This window comes from Mustela nigripes, chromosome 9 (assembly GCF_022355385.1).
Source record: "Mustela nigripes isolate SB6536 chromosome 9, MUSNIG.SB6536, whole genome shotgun sequence".
Taxonomy (NCBI): Eukaryota; Metazoa; Chordata; class Mammalia; order Carnivora; family Mustelidae; genus Mustela; species Mustela nigripes.
In genome coordinates, this window is record NC_081565.1 from 52,677,131 (window position 1) to 52,700,484 (window position 23,354).

Consider the following 23,354-nt stretch of genomic DNA (forward strand, 5'->3'; position numbering starts at 1 on the left):
CCCCCCCCCCTTTAAGTGCACATTTCCAAGTTTATTGGCTGTTGGATTTCTTCTTCAGTGAACTGTATTTTCACATCCGTTATTGAGCTTTTTGGTTGTCTCTTTCTTATTGCCCTGTGAGATTTCTTTACTTATTATGGATAGTAATTTTTTGTCTGGTAAAGGAGCCTTAAATATTTTCTCCTAGTTATATGCTTGTCTTGGAAGTTTAAAAATTTCATGTAACCAAATTTTTCATTCTTTTCTTTATGTTTTGTGGGTTTTGTCTTAGAAAGATTGTTCCTATTTCAAGATTATAAAAAAATATTCTCCATACATTCATCTCTTATGTGTGTATACATGTGTGTATACTTAATCTATATAAAAATTTGTATATGGGTTTGATTTTATTTTTGTCCCAATAGAAAACCAATGAGCTTGGTAACATTTACTAAATAATTTATTTTTCTTTCTCCAATTGAAAAATGTAACTGAATCATAAATTTCTATATATAAAGAAATTTGTGTTTGTATTCTTTATTATATTCTATTGATCTCTCTCTATCTATCTATATCTGTGGCACAGGAACATATATGTATGTTCCTGTACCAATTCCACAGCTTTAATTTGTCCAGCAAAATCCTGTTTTCCTTTCAGATAACTTTAGAATTACTTATCAGATTTCTTGGCATGATGGATAGGAGCTCAGTCTATGGAGTTAGAGAGGTCTGTGTATAAACCAATTATTAGCTCTGGGATGATAATTGTACTTCTTTAGAGCAATGCTATCTGGTTTATATGAGACTATTTTAAAAATGAAAGCATATAATACTTGCTATATAAACAAGCTAAATATTTTATATATTCTCATAGTGACAGAGATTTGATGTGTTCCGTAACAGTTTGGTATCTTATTAATCAGAATAGCCCAGGGACACTTGGGTGGCTCAGTCGGTTAAGCATCTGCTGTTGGCTCAGGTCATGATCCCAGAGTCCTAGGATAGAGTCCCTCATTGGGCTTCCCTCCTCTGTGGGGAGACTGCTTCTCTCTCTTTCTCTAGCTTGCTCTCTCTCAAATAAATAAATAAAATCTTTTTTTAAAAAAAGGAATAGCTATTACATTGACTTAAGTAACTAGTGTGTACATAAACATACACATGAACAAAATTTCTGTCTACAGTGATGTTTGAAGTGTAACAAAATGCATTCGTTCATCCCTGGATTCGCTCATTTGTCTCTTTTTTTCTTTCAAGTAGTAGTTTGGGTGTAGCTGTCATGTGTTGGCATTGTGCTAGTTTGGTTCTGTGGGTATGCCTCATGGAACTTGTGGCTTTGGCCTGGAGGGAACACAGAAAACAAAATAACCATGTACCTAAGTTTGAAGTGAGATATATGGTGTGAGGAGAATTTGTATCTCCATAACTCTGGTTGGGTGTGATGAAGGTCATTTTGTTAAGTGGCACAGTTTGTTGAATTTACAAAATTTGTTTGTCAGAAGGTTTAAAGGCTTTTTTCCTTCAAGATTTATTCATTAAAAAAAAAAATATATATATATATATATATATATTTAAGATTTTATTTTTATTTTAAGACTTTATTTTTAAAATATTCTATTTATTTATTTGACAGAGAGAGATACAGCAAGAGAGGGGACACCCTGGGATCATGACCTGAGCTGAAGGCAGATACTTAGACTGAGCCACCCAGATTTATTCATTTTTAAGTAGAGAGATTGGGAGTAAGTGAGAGAAGAGAGCATGAGGTTGGGGGAAGAGGCAGAGGGAGAAGCAGACTCCCCTTGAGCAGGGAGCCCAGGGGGTAGGGGTTGGGGGTAGGCTTGGCCTGGGGCTCTATCCCTGGAACCTGGGATAATGACCTAAGCCAAAGGCAGATGCTTAATTAACTGAGCCACCCAGGTGCCCCAATTTTAAAGTTGTTTTTTTTTTTTTTTTTTAAAGATTTTATTTATTTTTGAGAGAGAGAAAGAGTGCACACATGAGCAGGGGAAGGGGCAGAGGTAGAAGCAGACTTCCTGCTGAGCAGGGAGCCAATGCAGGACTTGATCCCAGGACCCTGGGATTATGACCTGAGTGGCAGGCAGAGCCACCTAGGTACCCACTTTTAAAGATTTTAATGACAGTGGGTAAAATCACAAATTCTGAATTTGAACTTTGGATCTGTCACTTACAGATGCTTTGTGACTTGGGCAAATTATTTAACCTCTCTGTGTCCAGTTTCATATTTGTAAAGTGAAGGTAATACTAAGCCACTTCAGAGGGTTGTTAAGAAGGACAAATGAGGGGCGGCTGGGTGGCTCAGTGGGTTAGAGCCTCTGCTTTTGACTCAGGTCATGATTCCAGGGTCCTGAGATCGGGCCGCATCGGGCTCTCTGCTTGGCAGGGAGCCTGCTTCCTCCTCTATCTCTGCCTGCCTCTCTGCCTACTTGTAATCTCTGTCAAATCAATCAATCAATCAATCAATCTTAGGAAAAAAAGAAGAACAAATGAGTTAATACATGTAAAAGTATTTAGAACAGTACCTGGCATGTAAGGAGAGCTACAGAACTGACACCAATATTATAATACCCTTCTTATGATATCAGTATCCAAATTTTTTTTTAAAGATTTATTTATTTATTTATCTATTTACTTATTTATTTGACAGACAGAGATCTCAAGCAGGCAGAGAGGCAGGCAGAGAGAGAGGAAGGGAAGCAGGCTCCCCACCAAGCAAAGAGCCTGATGCCCGTGGGGCTCGATCCCAGGATCCCAGGACCACGACCTGAGCCAAAGGCAGAGGCTTAACCCACTGAGCCACCCAGGGCATCCCAATATCCAAATTTTTAACACTTTATGTGGACATTTTTTATATTAGCTTTTTTCCAAATTCTTTTAAAAACCAACTTTATGGAGGTATAATTTGCATGCATTAAAATGCATCCATATGAAGTATACAAGTTAAATTTCATAATTGTGTATACCCATTTAACCACCACTGTAATGGAAATCTTGAAGGTTTGCATCAGCCTCAAATACATCTGCTATGTGGTACCCCCTTTGCAGTTATTTCAAATTCTTTTTTAATGTCTTAGTTTTACCAGATTTTTAGTTTTTGTCTTTTACATGTTTAGAATTTTAAATTCTTAATTTCTTTTTTGATGTATAACATACTCAAGATACTAATTATATGATCTGCTCTACTAATTCCTTCTGGCAGCCTCTCATGCTAGTTTAAGTTTCCGTATTTAATTGCTTCTTTTTTTTTTTTTTTTAAAGATTTTATTTATTTGAGAGCAAGAGCATGTGGGAGAGAGAGCATGAACAGGAGAAAAGGGGTAGAGGGAGAGGGAGAAGTAGATTTCCTGCCAAGCAGGGAGCCTGATGCTGGACTCAATCCCAGGACATTGGGATCATGACCTGAGCTGAAGGTAGGCCATTAAGGGACTGAACATCCCAGTTCCCTTTATTTGCTTCTTGTTAGAAACCAGCACGTCAGCATTTCAGTTATGATGGGATTGATACAGTTAATGTCTTAAAATGTAAAGTTTATTTCTCTACATTATACAAATGTGTAGGTAAGGCATTTCGCTTGTTGCTGAAATTTTCTTTCTTTCTTTCTTTTCCTTTTTTTTTTTTTTTTAAGATTTTATTTATCTGTCAGAGAGAGGGAGTGAGAGAGCGTAAGCAGAGGGGAGCAGCAGGCAGAGGGAGAAGCAGGCTCACCTCTGAGCAGGGGATCCGATTCAGGATTTGATCCTAGGATGTTAGGATCATGACTTGAGCTAAAGACAGATGCTAAACTGACTGAGCTACCCAGGCACTCCTGAAGAAGAATTTAGTCTTGAGAGAAATGAGTAAGTTGGAGTCTTAGCCTTTTCTCCCTTAGAATGCCTCCAAAGCACAAATTTCCACGTTTCTGCTTTGCTAATACCTATAATTTTCATGAGGGTAGATACCCTCGGAGGCAAAGTACTTTCTGAGTGGTTTAGTATTTGGACACATAACTTTTCTCTGCAATATTAACAACAAAAGTAATAATTTAATGAGAGTTGACATTACTGAGTACTTCTAGACCACATACCAAGCTAAACCTTACATAAATCTTGTGTAATTCTTTAACCCCACAAGCTTGGTATTGTTGCTGTTCCCATTTTACAATGATGAATATGAATCTTAGAGACTCTAAGTAACTTCTGCAAGACCACACATAGTCAATAAATGATGGAGATGATGGTGGGAACTCTATAGCCCATGTTCTTAGGCTTATTACTCTCTTGAATTTAAAGCTTGAAGGCTGTGAGCTTTTGGTAAATAACCTATAGTTAATAGATTTTTTTCCACATCTATTTCTTACGCTAGCCTCAAAACATAGAATGGGATAGGGAAAGAAATTTGATGTTTTATCCATTTGTGTAAGTATAAGCAAACTTTTTGGTAAAAGGCCAGATAGTATTTTCAGCTTTGTAGAACATGTGGTCTCACTTGCAACCACTAAACTGTAGAAAGCAGCCACAGACAATATGTAAATGATTGAGTGTGTTAATATTCCAATAAAACTTTATTTACTAAAATAGGCAGTAGGCTGGGTTTGCTGTGGTGGACTGATCTGTTTGGGGACACCAGGGCATATCAACCAAAGGGAGGTAGAACCAGGATTCTTAGTGCCAAGTGTTGTGCCCTACCCACTCCCCAAATGTCCAAGCTGTAGCACAGAGTACCACTCACCAGTGCCTTTAGGAGATACAAGTTCCAACAACGATAGGGTAATAACTAGTGTTTTGTACTCAGGATTTGTTCTACATGCTTTTTACTGTGTCATTTAATTCATGGACAATCCACGAGATGGGAAACTGAGGCACAGAAAAGGACAGTAGCTCACCCAAGGTCACAGAGCTAGTGAGTGATGAAACTGGGATTGGAACCCACTTGAGTTCAAGTCTTCCTTCCTTATCTCTCCTGAATTTTGGGTTTTCTCCTTTAGGTCTCCTTTGAAGCTGTATTCTTCAGGAACTGCCTCTTCTGAGCACTCATATTAAATACAAGAATCTGTGGTCTATTTCAAGGCATTTACTTAATAGCAGAGCTGTGAAAGGGAATGCTAACTTTGCCATTTTTCTGTAATGGCTGGAAAATTTGAGGGTCCAGCAAGATGATGCAAGAGGTTTCATTGTGCTCATCCTTAGGCTGCACTGGACTTTCAGCTGTAGGAACACCTTATTATTTATTCATTTATTTATTAAAAGATTTTATCTATTTATTTGACAGAGAGAGAGAGAGAGAGCGAGTGAGCATAAACAGGGGAACAGCAGGCAGAGGGAGAGGGAGAAACACACTCCCTGCTTATATATTCAGGGAACCAGAGGTGGGGCTTGATCCCAGGACCCTGGGATCATGAGCTGAGCTGAGGGCAGCCACTTAATGACTGAGCCACCCAGGCACCCCTGCAGGAACACTTTAATGATAACAGAAAAAATTGTTCATTAGTATCTGCTAATTACGTTGTTAGGTGCATTAAATACATTATCTTGGTTAAACCTCACAACAGTGCTATAAATTAAGTGGTATTAAAACAGTTGCACAGATGGAGAAACTGAGGCTCAGCTGTGGGCTATTGGATATATAAATTAAATCTGAGTCTCAGTTTCTAATTTAGACATAATAATGGTCTTATCATAAGGTCATTATAAGATTAAATGAGTTAATAGATGTTAAGGATTGGCGCTCAGTTGTGTTATGTGTTACTATTATTATGAGAACATAGTAGTAGTAGTAATAGTAGAGGTGAAAAGCTCACTTTTTATGATTGTCTGTGAATCAGAAATAAGCATCCAAGAGTCCAGTATAGTGTCTGGATGTTGTTAAATGGACTTTATAATTATTTATTGATAGAAAGAGACTATAAGCTGTGTTTCTTTCCTTTTAAATATTTTATTTATTTGTCAGAGAGAGATACAGAGAGAGCACAAGTGGGGTTTGGGGTAGGGCAGAGAGAGAGGGAGAAGCAGACTCCCCGCTGAGCACGGAGTCCGATGTGGGACTTGATCTCAGGCAGACACTTAACCGACTGAGCCACCCAGGCATCCCAGCTGTGTTTCTTTTAATTTTAAAATACTTCCACTAGTGATGGCTTCAAAATTCAATAGTTTAGGGGCGCCTGGGTGGCTCAGTTGGTTGAGCAGCTACCTTCGGCTTGGGTCATGATCCCAGACTTCTAGGATTGAGTCCCGCATCAGGCTCCCAGCTCCTTGGGGAGTCTGCTTCTTCCTCTGACCTTCTCCTTTCTCATGCTCTCTTTTACTCATTCTCTCTCAAATAAATAAATAAATAAAATCTTAAAAAAAATTCAATAGTTTAAAATGTTAAAACTCAGCCTGTTGGTTCTGTTTGTTGCTGTTTACTTATTTTGTGTAAAATTATTCCCTTGCAGAAATGGCATGTCCTTGATTTTGTCTGTTTACAATAGATTAAGTGGGGTTGGCACCAGAGGACTGGAGTGCTTGACATGTTAAGTGGTTGGCAAGATTCCTATTACCACCATAAAAATGGTAGCTGAGGACTATGTGCTGGTGAGCAAAATAATGTAGTTATTTATGTTAAATTGAGTAATACACAATTGTAAAAAACATTTAGCATATGTACTCTTTTTTTTTTAAAGAGTTTATTTATTTATTTTAGAGAGCACGCATGCATGTGCATACTAGTGAGGGATGTGCTGGGGAGGTGGAAGGGTCAGAGGAAGAGGGAGAGAGAGAGAGAGAGAATCTCAAGCAGACTCCCTGCTGTGTGCAGAGCCCAAGGCGGGTCTTGATCTCAGGACCTTGAGATCATGACCTGAGCTGAAATCAAGAGTTGATGCTCAGTCGACTGAGCCACCTGGCTGCCCCTGCGTATGTACTCTTAATTACACACCAGACATCACTATGCACATGTTACATTTGTTACATAGCCATTCCTTTGTGGGATTATATCTAAAGCCACATATACTTTATTTTATAATGGTAATTTACAGGATTTGTTCAATGTTGATTTTGAGCATACACAATTTTCCTTTTAAAGGCTCATCTTAGAGCTTAACCCCAGCCATAGCTGCAACTCAGCTTCATATTTATAGTGAAACGCAGAAAGGGACACTCTTTTCCCCCTTCATAAAGTTAATGGTTTCTTTCTTCCTCTCTTCCTTCTTCCCTCCCTCTCTCTCTCTTTCTTTTCTTCTTTTCCACCACCCTCCTCTGTGTTAGAAACTAAAGCAGTGCTGTGCAGTTCAGTTGTTGTTTGTGAGAGTGACATCTGGTGGTTTCTTTTTAATTCTTTTTTTTTTTTTTTTTTAAGATTTTATTTATTTATTTGACAGAGAGAGATCACAAGCAGGCAGAGAGGCAGGCAGAGAGAGAGGGGGAAGCAGGCTCCCTGCTGAGCAGAGAGCCCGATGCGGGACTCGATCCCAGGACCCTGAGATCATGACCTGAGCCGAAGGCAGCGGCTTAACCCACTGAGCCACCCAGGTGCCCGGTTTCTTTTTAATTCTCATGGTCTCTCTCTGCTTGACTAGAAGTTCTCCGAATTTGCTGAGAATCATTGTGTGAGCTGCTGTGCTTGATACTTAACACACTAAGTAGCTTCTTCTTCTTCTTCTTTTTTTTTTTTTTTTAGATTTTATTTACTTATTTGAGAGAGAGAGAGAGCACAAGCAGGGGGAGCAGCAGGCAGAGTGAGAAGCAGGCTCCCTGGCTGAGCAGGGAGCCTGACTTGGGGCTTCCTCCCAGGACCCTGGCATCTTGACCGGAGCTGAAGGCAGATGCTCAAACGACTGAGCCACCCAGGTGACCCCACACCAAGTAGCTTTTGAGGATCAAGTTAGTACCACTGATTTGGCTCAAACTTTGAAAGGCCCAGCATGCCTTTTAGATATAGTCCCTCTGAATGCCAGCCTTCTGGATTTTGTTTTAGCATTTATAATGGACAAAGAGCTGCCTTTCTGGGGAGATTTCTGTTTAATTCAGAGAGTTTCGGATTTTGAGTGAGGGATGATATCTGTGCCATCTTCTTTGCTTTAGTCGTGAGGAGGCTTGAACCCTGAGAAGTTGGGTGTATTAGCCAAAGTCACGTTGTTGGCCAAGGTCACTTTGCTTCCCAGTGAGCTGAGGTCCTGGGCTCTCTGCCCATAAGTTATATTTATCATGCTGGGTAATGCACCCAATAGGAAGGGTCTGGGCATTAAAAGATGTGAGGTGAAGGCATTTTAAGAGGGAAGAAGTAAAGGCAGTTGATATATTTGAGCACCTATTTGCTATGAATATTCCACATCCAGTTTTCTGTCTCTCTTCCAAAGGAGGATGCAGAATCTTCAGTGTGAACGTTATTGAGGAAATTCATTGAGGGATCTCAGGTTTGTCTCGTGAGTCCACTGCTGAGCATCTAGTATCCTGTGGCACTAGGATTCTGTTTTGAGTCAGACCCATTGACATGCATTATCTCACTAGCATCCTTGCAGCAATCCGAGGAGGTGGTTGGAATCCCCATTCTATAGACGGGGAAGTGGAGGATTATGGGGGCGAAAATCTTCCAGAGTTGGGTAGAGCTGATGTTCTGACACAGGCAGGTCTAAATAGAACTTCCAGGCCTAAGCCAGTGTGATGCTTGAGTGAATCATTGAATAAAACGTCACTCACCAATGTGGAATGGTTGCTTAGTAATTACGTGCTCAGTTTATTTTTGTGTTCAAGGTAATCCTTCCTACTTAACTGTTATTCTGTATCCCCAATTTTCACTATCAGATCTGTGATTTTCAGTAAATGTGAAACTTAAAACAACTTGTGGGGTAAAATGAGAGTACTTTTCTGGCATGAGAGGAACTAGAGAACTACATTAATGCTGTACTTGGAGAGTGTGTGAAATTATTTTCAATCTCAAGTGATAAGTGTTTAAAATAAAATCTTTTTTAAAAAAATATTTTATTTATTTAGTTGTCAGAGAGAGGGAGGGAGCGCACAAGCAGGAGGAGCAGCAGGCAGAGAGAGAGAAACAGGCTCCCACTAAGCAAGGAGCCTGATGTGGGGCTTGCTTCCAGAATCTTGGGATCATGACCTGAGCTAAAGGCATCTGCTTAACAAACACACCTTCTAAGACTCAATTTTTTTCTTCTGGCAGCTGACTTACTGTTTGTATCATTAACATTTTAAAAAACTCTATTTCTAAAGAAGTTTATTTATTTATTTAAGTAATCTCCACCTGGCCTGGGGCTCAAACTCATGACCCTGAAATCAAGAGTGCATGCTTTTCCAACTGAGCCAGCAAAGTGTCTCTAAAAAACTCTGATTTGAATAATATTTGAAAACCTCCAATTTTTTACTTTGTGTAAAATCAGGTTTTACAAACCTCCTGGGCAGATTCAGAAGATTAACTGTCATTTTTTTTTTTTTTTAAATCTGCTACATTTGAGAATTATGTTGTAGTCTAATCTTTTTAAACTTTGGGAGGTTTGGGAGGGTCACATTTTGTTCACTGCAAATGCTAGGTGGAAACTCGGAATGTGAGTGTCTAGTATATCGGCCCCAATTGATTTCCTTCCCTTTGATTAAGAGCCCTGTGGGTCAGTTAAGCTTTCACAGAGAACTTGCTTTGATGTTAATCCTCTAATGAGAATGTGAGCAGTGTTTGCATCCTTCCTACCCAGTAATGGAGATGCTGAAGCTGGGCTCTGTGTTTGGCTTCGGTGGGTTTCAGGGCTTTGCTGTTCCCTCATACAATATGAAATAAAAAAAAAAAAAAATTGTAGCATTGCATGTAAGACACAGCTGGTGGTAGCCTTCTGGATGCTGTTGGGGTTTATATGTTCCAGAAAGCCATGGACTCATTTTTGAGCTTGATAGAGATTACAGAGAAATGGATGGCAGGTGTGAGCAGAATGAAAAATTATTCCCGAGAGGTGAGCTCAGGGAGCATATATTTTTTAAAAAATTCTTTGCCCAGTCTTTCTTCTAAAAGTCACTTCATGGACACACAATAAAGCTGTCTTTTATTTATTTATTTATTTATTAATTATTATTATTATTTTTAAATATTTTATTTATTTATTTGACAGACAGAGATCACAAGGAGGCAGAGAGGCAGGCAGAGAGAGAGGAAGGGAAGCAGTCTTCTCGCTGAGCAGAGAGCCTGATGCGGGGCTCGATCCCAGGGCCCTGAGATGATGACCTGAGCTGAAGGCAGAGGCTTTAACCCACTGAGCCACCCAGGTGCCCCAATAAAGATGTCTTTTAATTGAAGTAACCCGATTTAGAAAAATCAATACTTTGTTGACATTATAGTGGGGAATAATGTCACTCAAGTTTATTTCTCACATGATTCCTTTAACTAGCAATGTGCCTCTTGTTTTTTTTTTTTTTTTAAAGATTTTATTTATTTATTTGACAGACAGATCACAAGTAGGCAAAGAGGCAGGCAGAGAGAGAGGGGGAAGCAGGCTCCCTGCTGAGCAGAGAGCCTGATGCGGGGCTCTATCCCAGGACCCCGGGATCATGACCCGAGCCGAAGGCAGAGGCTTTAACCCACTGAGCCACCGAGGCCCCCAATGTGCCTCTTCTTATGTGTGAAAAGATTTACATCTAATATTTGAAAAATCCTCCCGGTATGTCACTGTGAAAAACTTCAACAACACATATCAGTCTGTTTTCCCATTTTGAGCATTTTTTTAAAAAAATTAATTGTATTTTATTTTAATTCCATTATAGTTAACATACAGTGTTATATTAGGTATATAATATAGTTGTGAAATATAGTGGTTCAACATCCATTTTGAACATCTTGGCTCACCAGGGGGGAAATGCCATGCAGAGGAGTATTTGCAGCCCTTAGGACCCCATCACCCATGGTTATTCATCTGCCCCGGTTTTGGGGTAGGTTTGGACATCCTCTTTATGTGTCATGTCCTGGGAATGATCCAGACATGCCCCAGAGCCAGGGGTAGAATCTGTGACTTGTCAGAGTTCTTGGCAGCACTAGGGTTCTTTGAGTCCATGGTACCAAACACACAGCTTCATTGGTCAGTAGAATGGAATGTTGGGTGAAAGCTCCAGTGAAGAGGGTCTGATGCTTGTGGGGTGGGGATGGGGGTCTCTTACTGAGAGGAAGGTGTCTACAGAACCCCATCAAACCTTGTCATCCTAAAGAACAACAGTTCAATTAGAACACGGTAGCATCAGCCAACAGACCCAGGAAGTCATCCATATGAGAGAGGGAAAAATGGAGGCAGAGGTAGAGGAGGAGGAAGAAGAGGAGGAGGAGGTAAGGGAGAAAAGAAGAGAAGAGGCCCAGAGAAGTGATTCAGCCTTTTGGATTTGTGGTACCTAGTTTTAATTTTCATCATCTTTCTTTCTACTTTTTTTTGGAGTAACATTTGGCACATAGTCCTTCTCATACTGCAAAATGAAATAAAATTTAGAAGGAAAGACTTGAAAAGTTGTAAATCCATTGGGTCTCTTCGGAAGTTTGCATAGAGAGTATTTATTTATTTATTATTTATTCATTCATTCCTTCATTAATTCATTTATGAGAGAGTGTGCTTGTGCATGTGTTGGGGGTAGGGGAGTGGCAGAGGGAGAGGGAGAGAATCCCAAGCACACTCAGTGCAGAGCCAAGGTCGGGCTTGATCTCACGACCCTGAGATGATGACCTGAGCTGCAATCAAGAGTCGGACCCTTAACCGACTGAGCCACCCAGGTGCCTCAATACAGAGTATTTAAATTACTACTGGTAATAGCGTATTTGTCATCTTTACTCTTTGCAATGCCCCACTAGGGATTAACAGAACGTAAGCCTTTTCATCACGGGTATTTTCATTATTTAAGATTCTTAAATAGACATTTGTTAAAAACCTGCTGTCACTTAATGCACTTGCATGCATTTTGCCACTCAGAATATGATGAATGTAATAAATTAAGATGAAATTGCTTAAAAAGCCTTAGTAGTTGATGCAGCACCCCCATCCCCTTCCTCAGTTCTGTGTCTCTTCCCATCTATCTGGGGACAGGGAGAGGTTTCAGGCTCCCTACCCTGCAGGAGTGGGCTCTGGAGTGCCTGCCTTGCATCCAGAAGGTCCTCCAGGGGATCTTTCACATACAGGGTTAGCCCATTTGCTAAATTGTAAAATAAAACCTCTCAAGGTAAGGACCTTTCCTCTTAAGACAAGGGCGCTCAGCCAGCCAGTCAGCAACGATTATTTGCTGAGTCTATGAAGTGCAAAGTGGTATTCTGGGTTATAAAGTGGATTCAAAAGGAGTACGATGGCCCTTGACTCCAGCCAGGAAGACAAGATAGGCTCTGGAAAAAGTCAGGTGCCATTTTGAGGCAATGCACCATTAGGAGCCAGATGTGGGTCAAATAAGCATTTGTTATACTGTGCTCAAGGGTAGCCACTCCTCAGGGTTGGCCCAGCATGGGCCTGGGGAAGGCACATGTAGCAGCCTTCCAGGAGGAAACCAAACACAGCGGCTTTCCTATGAGCATGTCATATTTATCAGCAGCATGATCTCTCCTCTCTTACTGTCTTTCAACCAGAAGAACTCTGGATGCTTCCGTGATTATATGTGTTTCCACTGGAGTCCACCTGGTGAGCCTACCCAGGCCTGGAAAGTTTAAGGGAAATAGCTTGTGATCACTGGGGAAATAGACATCAGCAGTGGAGAAGCACGGGGAAGTTAGTGGTGAGTGGAGAAACAAAGAGACCATAGGTAGAGAAATCTAGGTATGCTCTGTGGAGAATATATGTGGATTGTGCTGGGTGGGAGGCTGTTGACTATTGGATCTAATGCCGGGCCTGAAAGGCTTGATGGGAATCCACAAAGGAAGAGAGCTCCCAAGGCAGCAGCAGAAGAGGGGTAGAATTCGAGCTGGGTGTCAAAATGCAGAGAAACAGAAGGAAAAGGAACCCATTGACTCCTGGGTATGTGTTACGGGAAGTCTGAGCAGAGGTCTGTGACTGCTGGTGTGTCTTCCCCCAGCAGAATCCACATCCGTTTTCCCACAGATCTGGGAAACCATATTTGCACGTACCTAGGGAAAGAGGGTGTTGTCACTGTTCATGTATAATTTCCAGAAATTACAAATATAAGTCCCACAAAGATATGAAATGAACATGTCAAAGTTTTATTTGACCCATCAGTGGGGAGAACCAATGAGATGGCAAACTGATTCAAAGAGTATCTGAGGAACTGGGTATTTATAGGCTTAAAAAACAATGGTAGATTAAGATTGCTACAGGTCATATGTAAACCCAGGTAAGGTCCTGCAGGGTAATAAAACTATAGTCTATAAGGTTTTCCTGCTATTGAGAAATCTAGAAGTTAATATGTAACCTCACAGTGCCTGCATTCTAATCGGATAGTAAATAGTCAAGTCAAGCACAAGGATATTCTCCTAGAGAATGAGACAGTCCCTGGGAGGAATTAGTCAACAATGCTGCTGTATGACTTTGAGAAGATATGCTGTCCCTTCCCCTCCCATCCTCTTACCTCTCTTGCGCAACTGCCTAAGTTGCAAGTTGTGGATAATTTGGACATTAAAAAATACCTGGCAGTTAAAGATCTGAGATTGAATCCAAGTTCCTTCCCTGTAATATTGATCAGGTAATTACCTATGATTTACCCGGATTTACTTGCTGTGAATTGGGAGGAGCAAGCGAGATAACTTTTGTGAAATGCTTGGCACCTTATAGGCACTTGTTCAATCTTAGTACTGCTCTTTACCTTTCTTCTTTTAAATATAAAGATTTCATTTATTTATTTTAGAGAGAGAGAGAGGGAGAGCACATGTGAGCAGAGGGTAGGGGGCGCAGGAGTGAGGAGGGGAGAGTCTTTTTTTTTTTTTTTAAAGATTTTATTTATTTATTTGACAGACAGAGATCACAAGTAGGCAGAGAGGCAGGCAGAAAGAGAGGAGGGGAAGCAGGCTCCCTGCTGAGCAGAGAGCCCTATGTGGGGGCTCGATCTCAGGACCCTGGGATCATGACCTGAAGGTAGAGGCTTTAACCCACTGAGCCACCCAGGTGCCCCATGAGGGATGGGGGGGAATAATCTTAAGCAGACTCCTAGATGAATGGGAACCTGGGGTTAGGCTTGATCTCATGACCTTGAGATCATGACCCAAGCCCAAACCAAGAGATAGATGCTCAACCAACTGGGCCACTTAGGCGCCCTACCTTTCCTCTTTTTAAATAAAAAAAATTTCACCTTTTGTCTGTCTATCATAGACGAAGTTCTTTTTCTCTCTTTCTTTCTCATCTCTAGTTTATTAGAATAATACCCTAGAAATCTGGTGGATTTTCTCCATTTCTTTTTTTTTTTTCAGATTTTATTTATGTATATGAGACACACACACACAAATACACAGAGAGAGGGAGAGAGAAAGCGAGTGAGTGCACAAGCAGGGGGTAGTTAGCAGAGGGAGAAGAAGAAGCAGACTCCCTGCCGAGCAGGGAGCTCAAAGTGGAACTGATTCCAGGATCCTGAGATCATGACCTGAACTGAAGGCAGATGCTTAACTGACTGAGCCACCCAGGCATCCTGACTTTTTCCATTCCTCATGGAGGTATTCTATTCAATTTTCATTATTCATCTAAATGGAAAGAATAGATTTCTCACATTCTTTTAAAAAAAAAATTTCTCCAACTTCTATCTTGAGATGTAATTAACACTTAGTATTGTGTCAGTTTAAAGGGTACCTAATGATTTGATACATGTACTTATTGTGATATGAGCCCTGTAATAAGGTTAGTTACACTGTCCGTCCCCTTGCAAGTGTGTGGTGAGAGCTTTCAAGATCTACTCTCATAGCAACTTCCCCATCTACAAGGCAGTATTGTAAACTATGGTCATCATGTTGTATAGTACGCTTTATTTAGGGAACTCTGCAGATGACAAAAGTAGAGATGTTATTATAATGAAGATGACTTCTTATTTGATATACTTCAGTTTTTATTTTTCCGAGGGAGTAGTTCTTGCATAAGAATAAAGCCTTGTCTCCTTTTATTACTTTTTATTTTGTATTTTAAAAAGATTTTATGTATTTATTTATTTGAGAGAGAGAGATAGGAAGAGAGCATGAGCAGGGAGAGGGAGAAGCAGGTTGCCTGCTGGGCAGGAAGCCTGACACAGCGCTTGATCCCAAGACCCGAAGATCATGACCTGAGCTGAAGGCAGATGCTTAACCACTGAGCCTCCCAGGTGCCCTGCCTTAGCTCCTTTGAGATTAGGAGATGACTTTCCGAATTATACCTTTTGCAGGTCACTCCATAAGTATTTCCGTGTTTTCAGTGTGCCCTGTTTGGGTAGAGGTTTATAAGGAGGGGAAGGATGCCCAGTAGCCTTCCAGGAGTGTGACCTTTACATTCCCCCTTAATTGGGAAAGGTCAGCCCAGGTTGGGGTAACGGTGGTGCCAGAGGGACTGTGAGTTGATGTCTGATGTTATCACAATAGATTGGGGTTCCTGGAAAGCAGATTTATCTCCTTCTCTGTAGCCTCTTGCATGATAGATAACTTGTGTGCCAGCATGTAAGACATTGTGCTAGAATTCAAAGTGACAGAATCTGTGATACCAAACTTTGATTTGGAGAAAGGAGTCTATTTATAATTAGGATTTTTAAAAAAGATTTATTTATTTATTTGTTTGTTTAGAGATAAAGAGAAAGTGAATGTGTGCGGGGTTGGGGGGAATGGTACAGAGAGAGAGGGAGAGAGAATCTGAGCAGAGTCCAACGCAGGGCTTGATCTCACCACCCTGAGATTATGACCTGAGCCAAAGGCCGACACTTAATCCACTGAGCCACCCAGGTGCTCCCCACTAATTGGTCATTTTTAATAGAGTCCAGAGAAGCATCTTTTCGCTCTTGGCTTAGGTTCTTTTGTTTAGGACTAGCTCATTTCTCTTCTAGTTGGTTTTTAAACTTCTGCTTGCTGCAGGAAGAGTGTGATTAAGATTGGGTTGCCCTTGACTCCACCTAACTGGCAATGTAATAGATGAGTGGGTCAGGGATCCCAAAGTCTGAATTTCTACCACTACTTACAGTGTTGTTTGTTCTTAGTGTTTATACATTTTTTTCCATTTCTTGTCTAAATGTAGAGCTTGATGTAGTCTAAACATTGTTTAGTACCCATTGTCACATAAGGGAAAAGTTCTATAACTCTCTTTCCTCATTTCTGCATCATAGCTATAAGTGAGGTGATGTAATCAGTGCCTTGATGGGCTGAGCTCAGTTTACTCATTCATTAGGTCACTTGAATTTATTGAGCAACTACTGTGCCCAGCCCTGGTGATTTTTCTGTAGTCATAGGAAGTAAGAACCTGCTCTGGTGGAGATAGACTGTAACCAAGGAAGTAACCAAGATGATTACAGATTTTGATAAATTTTATGAATGAAATAAATCAGATGATGAGAAACTATAAGCTGCTATTCTCAGTAATTTTAATTGAGGTTATTAGAGACATTCTCCTTGTGAGCTGGGTATGTAAGGGTGAGAATTGAGTCAGCCACAGGAAGAGTTGGGCGAAGAGCATTCTAGGAAGGAGAGCATGGTGAAGAGAGGTGTGAGATGAGTTTGGCTTGTTCAAGGAAGAGAAAGACAGACCTGCACATGAAATGGGGCCAGAGTGTAGGTCACTGGAAAGGTGGTCAGAGGGTGGTAAGCCATCTGGGGCTCTGTAGATCATGGGAAGGAGTTCGGGTTTTTTGTTAAGTGCAATGGAAAGCTCGTAATGAGGTCTAGGACAGTGACATGACATGAGCTTATGAAAAGAGGGGAAAGAATACAGCTGATGTGTGAAGACTTGGATAGAGGGTGTCAGTCATAGGAGTGGGGAGACCAGTGAGGTCCTGTGCTTGGGTATGGTGGTGGTGGCACAGACATAGGGAGTAAGATGCTTTGAAGAGCGGACTAAGTTGTGGGAGTTCCCAAATATCTGAACGAGGAGCGTGCATTGGATTTTCACAGCCATGAGGGAGCTCTATGTGCGTGTAAGCTTGTGAGTGGATGTGAATTTGTGTGCACATGTGTTCATGACTGTGAGTTTGAGTGTGTGTTGGTGTGTATCAGTGTGAGGTGTGTGTGTGGCTTTATAAGTGCATATTAGTATGCACTTGGGTTTTATCCTGTTGTAGCTTTTGAACAGGCAGGCCAGTGGCACGAGGGAAAGGGCTGTCTTCTCTGGTACGATTAACCTGGGTAACATTGGTGGCAGGAAGACTAGCCAGGAGGTTGGTGGAGCTGGATGTGAAATGAAGGCCCAGAGGATGCTAACTTGGCCATGGAGCAAGAGAAGACTAAATTGTGTAAATCCAGGTGTTGTTTTATTCTGTATATGGTTGAGTGAAATTGAGGAGTGAAAAATAATTCCATTAAAGAATTCACATTCTTCAAAGAAGCCCAGTGTGATTGCTAGTTTTCTCAGTCTTAATTATTAAAAAAAAAAAAAAATTAAACCTCACTAAAATTCATTTGCTCAATTTCTTAGGAAGACAGGCCGTTAGTGAAAGTTGAGTGAATTTACTGCATCCCACCCACACTGTCCCCTAACTCTCACCCCTGCGGTTCAGTACATACTCATTTTCTCTGTATTTGGAGTTCTTAATTCCTGGGAAACTCACTGTATTTTTGTTCCCCTCTAGGACATCTTTGAAGATGCAATGGAAACCATTTCTATGTGAGTAGTAACATGATAAAAATATATAGTAAAGAAAAATTGATGGCCCTCTTATGTAAAATGTGTAAATATTTCTTTATTATTTTTTGAGAGTTGTGACTACTCCCAGAAAGAGATCACTGCTCTGTAATTCAAAAATTATGATGTGATAATGCTTAAGAAACAATCTATTTAGAGTTACTAGCAAATCTATTTTTGAGTATTATTTCTTATAACCTTAATTCGACTAAAACAAAAGAAGAAATGTTTTCCAACAAATTTAACTTTATTTGTTTATACCCAACCCTATGACATCTTGTTCACATATGTTTACATGTGTGACCTCATATTGAGGATTTCGCTTTTGGTGTGCACACAATTTTATTACAAGCATTTCCTGTAAGTCTGTGTCATTTTTGTACTGATTTTATATGATATCCTATTAGATCAAGTGGAACACCACAATTATTCATTTCTCCTTTGCTAGACATTTAGGTTGTTAACTGTTTTAAAAACTTAAAACTAAGTAATGAGTATTTTCATGTATATAGCTTTGTCATGTTTTTAATTATCTCCAAAGATTAACTTCACAGATGTAGGATTATTGGATTATAAAGGATAGAGATTTTTATTGCTCTATTATTATATGCAATATGTTTAAAATTTTTATTTATTTATTTTAGAGAGAGACAGCATGAGCGGGAGGGGCAGAAGGAGAGAGAACCCAAAGCAGACCCCACGCTAAGTACAAAGCCCTATAGGGGGACTCAATTCTAGGACCCTGAGATCATGTCAGTGAAACCATGTCAGTGGCTTAACCAACTGTGCCATCCAGGTGCCCCAAATATATTTCAAATTGCCTTTCCAAATCAGTCAGCTTGGGCCACTGTAACAAAGTACCATAGACTAGGTAGCTTAAATAATAGAAATCAACTTTCTCATAGATCCAGAGACTAGAAGTCTGAGATCAGGGTGCCAGTATGGTTAGGTTCTGGTGAGAGCACTCTTCCTGGCTTGCATATGGCTGACTTCTCTTGGGTCTTTACATGACAGACAGACAGACAGAGTCCTCTTCCTACAAAGGCACCAATCCCATGATGGGAGTCCTACTCTCAGGACCTGATTTAAACCTAATTATCTTCCGAAGGTTTCGTCTCCAAACACCATTACAGTGGAGGTTAGGACTTCAGCACGAGAATTTGAGGGACACAGTTTATTCCGTAATACTTTCCAAAGAGTTTTATTATCAGTTTATGTGGTTACCAATACTGTGTAAGTGAAGTGGTTTAAAATGTAGCATCACAGGGTGCGTGGGTGGCTCAGTGATTGAGCGTCTGACTCAATTTTGGCTCAGGTCGTGATCTCAGGGTCGCGAGGTTGAGCGCTGCATTGGGTTCCATGCTCAGCAAGGAGCCTGCTTGAGATTCTCTCTCTCCCTTACCCTCTGCCCCTCCCCCTGATCACCTTTGCTTTCTCTTTCAAATAAATGAACAAATCTTAAAAAAAAAAAAGTAACATCACCACTGGGTGCTATTTGAAATGGTTTTGCTACTCAAATAATAACTAATTGCTTATGTTTTAAAAATTTTTCTTTATTACCATGGTTTACCACATTGTATTTCCTTTTATATAAGGTCTAGTCTTCTTTTACATGTTTAATTTTTTCTCTGTCTTACATACTTATGAACATTAAAACAGATATACAGTTTAATCTTTTGTTTAATATATATATATTTATTTAAAGGTTTTTTTTTTAACTTATTTGACACAGAGATAGAGAGTACAAGTAGGCAGAGAGGCAGGCAGAGGGAGAGGGAGAAGCAGCCTCCCCGTTGAACAGGGAGCCGGATGTGGGGCTCAATCCCAGGAACCTGGGATCATGACCTGAGCCAGAGGCAGCTGCTTAACCGACTGAGCCACCCAGGCACCCCAACCTTTTGTTATATTTGCTTTAAATATTTTCCCTAATTTCTATTTTTCTTTATGTTAGTTACACACTTTTATGTTTTCCAAAAGCTTTAATGTTTATATTGTTGAATAAAAGTTTGTTTATATGATTTAAAAAGAAAAAGTTAATTGTGATTAGGACTAAAAAATAAGCTCTTTATTTTGGAATAGTTTTAGATTTATAAAATTATTGTGAAGGTAGAACAGAGAGTATTTGGAAACAGACTTGAATTAGTCATAAATGGGTATTACAAATTCTAGGGCAACCACCAAGAGAAGGGAAGATATATACCTGATATATAAGAAAGAAGAGAAAATAAGATCATATAAAATAATTAAAATCACAGAAAGCAGAAAAAGAGTAGAAGACCAAAATAGGAACAAAGAAGGGTAAAAAATAGAAAATAGTAATAAATATGTTAGAGACTAATCCAACCATATTAATAATCACTTTGAGTATCAGTGGTCTGTATGGGCCAATTAAAAGACAGAGATTATCAGCCTGGGTCAAAAAACATGATCCAACTACATGTTGTCTGTAAGAAACTCACCGTAAATATAAAGACACATATAGATTAAAAGTAAATGGATGGAGAAAAATATACCAAGCTCACTCTAATGAAAAAAAAGCAGGAGCGGCCAAATTAATTTCAGACAGAACAGACTTCAAAGTAAGGAGAGTTATCAGAGATTAAGAAGGACATCACATAATGGTAGAATGATCAGCTCTCCAGAAAGACGTGACAATTCTTGGTGTGTATGTGTCTTTCAACAGAGCATCAGAGTATATGAGGCAAAAACTAGTAGATGACTCTGTTATTATAGTTGATGCCTTCAAAGCCCTTCTCAGAAATGAACAGATCCAGTTGGCAGAAAATCAGTAAAGGTATAGTTGAACTACAAACAGAAACTAACCAAACAAAAACCCTTGCACTTAATGCAGCTGGATTTAATTTAGATCCCTATCTCATGCCAACCCTAAAATTGTTAGCCTACTATTCCAACACCATTAGCTGTTTGGGAAAGAAAGAAAATTTATGTATGATGCTTCTTTTATCAAATAATAAATTCATTAAAATAATGGTGCTCTGTTTCTAAGCTTTCTGTTGTGTTCCTTTCATCTGTGTGTCTGTGTTTGTGTAAAAAATCTCTTTGTTCAACTGTTTTAGGTGTTTCAATATTAGTATGACTTGTTTTTAAAAGAACAGTGTCCCAACAATGACCTCTGTAATGGTGATGCTTTTGAACACCACGTCAACTTCTGAAGTATCTAGCATTTTATTTTTCATTCATTGCCTCTTCCAGCCTCTCTTTGGCTGTATATATCCATAAGCATTTTCTTTCTTCTTTTAATTTTTACTTCCCTGTCCTGCATAGGTTAGCAAACCCAAAGGTTTACCCATTCTGGAATTTATCTTTTAGATTTCTGGTGTATGTTATTTCTTGCATCCTTTAAGACAGTCTCTTAAACAGTTTTGTGTTTCCTTTTTAATGTTTCCAAAATGTTCTTGGTATATGTTCTGGTATGTAGTAACACCTTATAGTAATATATCACCAGATATATTATAGTAATACATCCCCTAAGAGAGAACCTCATCTTTTTGAAATAGAGTCCAAAGCCAGAATGGGAGGCCAAAGTAGATAATAGAGTTCATGCTCTAAAAATCTTGCCCTTTACTTGTAGTAATGGCCTCCATTCAGAGTTTGATTACAATTAATTTTAACCTGATTCTATTAAACTTTGCTTTTTGGTATAATTTTGCTGGAATTCCGGAAAGTGTGGTGAGGAGGTAGCTTTAGAGGTCAGTTTGTTGATTGTGACAAGAAATGACAGTGAAAGAAGAAAGAAAATGTGTCATACAGTCATGGTACTCTAAAGCACAACCTGAGGGTTTTACCGTGCTTAGGTGTACACAACTACATGTATCTTTCTGGAGAGGCCAGCCCTCGGATTTGACAGGCTAACTTGGACTTCAGTCCCAATGTCCCATTTATTGTCTGGGAGGCATGGAATTAATTTCTCTGAGTCTCAGTTTCTTCATCCTTCCATAGATTTGGGAAAATAAAATGAAATTTAAGTGTGATAATGGGAGTAAAGCACATAGTAGGTACTCAGTAAATATTGGTACTTTCCTATTTCCCTCGCCCCCCCCCCAATCCTGATTGATGTTCAGTCTCCAATGAGAAGATCATGTTCATAATTCTGTCTTTAAGATGTTGAAAAATGGTTAAATTATATCAAATATATTCCATTTAAGAAGGTAGAGACTTGTGTCACATATATTAAGGGAATTTTAGAATCACCAGAAATGTTTTAAAATGACATTTTGAAAGTTAATAGGATATACTTCATTCATGGGGAAACCTCACTTGGATGGTTCCTTTTATTTCCTCAACACAGAATGTGGTGTTTCTCTACTTAAGTCTCCTGCGTTACTGACCCTTTGTGAAATTAAAAATATTGCAGAAGTAATCCATTATTCAGTCTTTTTTCCCTTAACAAATTGTTTTCCCTGTGATTACAAATACATGTTAATTGTCAACAATTCTTCAGTTATTTTTTGTATGCGTGTGAACTTTTAGATTGTCCATATTTCAGTTTGTCAATATTTTTCTCTTGTTTCCTCTTAAATTTGTGATGCCATAACATTCCTTTCATGACCCATTAGCTGCTAAACTCAGTAGAGCTCTTTTTCCTCATGCTGATTGAGCCACACATTTTGGTTTCATGTTTCTAGTGCCAGTAGTGAGCAAGATATGGTCCCCATGCCAACCTGATGATTAATTTATTCCTGTGAATATTTTTGCCTGAATTTCTAATGAAGAGATGCAAGCTAACAGATGAGGGAGGCCTTAGGTTGTTGCCACTAAAGAAAACTATTTCCTATTCTCTTTTTCTGCTTAATGGATTTACCACTGCAGACATAGATTTTTCTACTTCTGAATCTTTGTGGTAACCACTGTGTTATTTTAACTGACTATTTTGGGAAGTTGCTAGGTTTGCAAACTGCTAGATCATACAAACATTTCCTCCATTTAGAACTGGAAGGGAAAGAAGAGACTTTTTCTTTAATGATTAGTGGCACATTGAATGGGTCCTTTTTAAAAATTAAAATTGTTTGGGACCTTTCTGACTTGCTTGGCATAAGGAAATGACCTCTTGGGGAGGGACTGTAAATTAGACCCATGTTATGATCTACAGAAATTTGCCAGAGGGATTAGCGGTCTTGCTTCCTGATATAACAATTCCCTGCTGGTGTGTTCTTCATGGTTCTCGGCACAACCACCATCTCTGACAGAGTGGTGGGTATAAAAAGAGTCTGTATATAAATTAACTGTGATATGATACACAAAGAATAAATAAAATGTTTCAGGGGTTCCAAAAGAGAGATGGGAATAGGAGCCTGGCACTGGCTCTGGGTTTTAAGGGATACCAGAATTACCCGACACACCTGTGGACCAAGTGAAGATGGGTCACCGAGGATACTTGGCCTCTGTCGCACAGAGAGCACAGATTAACCACTTGGAATCTTTGTGACTTGGTAGTTTTTTTGTTTTTTTTAAAGATTTTATTTATTTATTTGAGAGAGAGCACGAGAGGGGCTGAGGGACAGACTCTTCACTGAGACTCCCCACTGAGTGTGGAACCCGACATGGGGCTTGATCCCAGGATCCCTGAGTTCATGACCTGAGTGGAAACCAAGAGCTGGATGCTCAACCCACTGAGCCACCTATGTGCCCCCATGACTAGTAGTGT

At 39.7% G+C, this 23,354-nt stretch overlaps 1 protein-coding gene across 1 annotated transcript in view; it reads left to right on the plus strand.

The window, feature by feature from the left end:
* Positions 1 to 23,354, plus strand: part of TTC39B (tetratricopeptide repeat domain 39B) — a 132,924-nt gene that overhangs the window by 25,605 nt on the left and 83,965 nt on the right. The window contains exon 2 of the mRNA XM_059411609.1: positions 17,637 to 17,671. Within this exon, the coding sequence (XP_059267592.1) occupies positions 17,637 to 17,671 (35 nt within the window). The remainder of the gene's footprint in view (positions 1 to 17,636; positions 17,672 to 23,354) is intronic.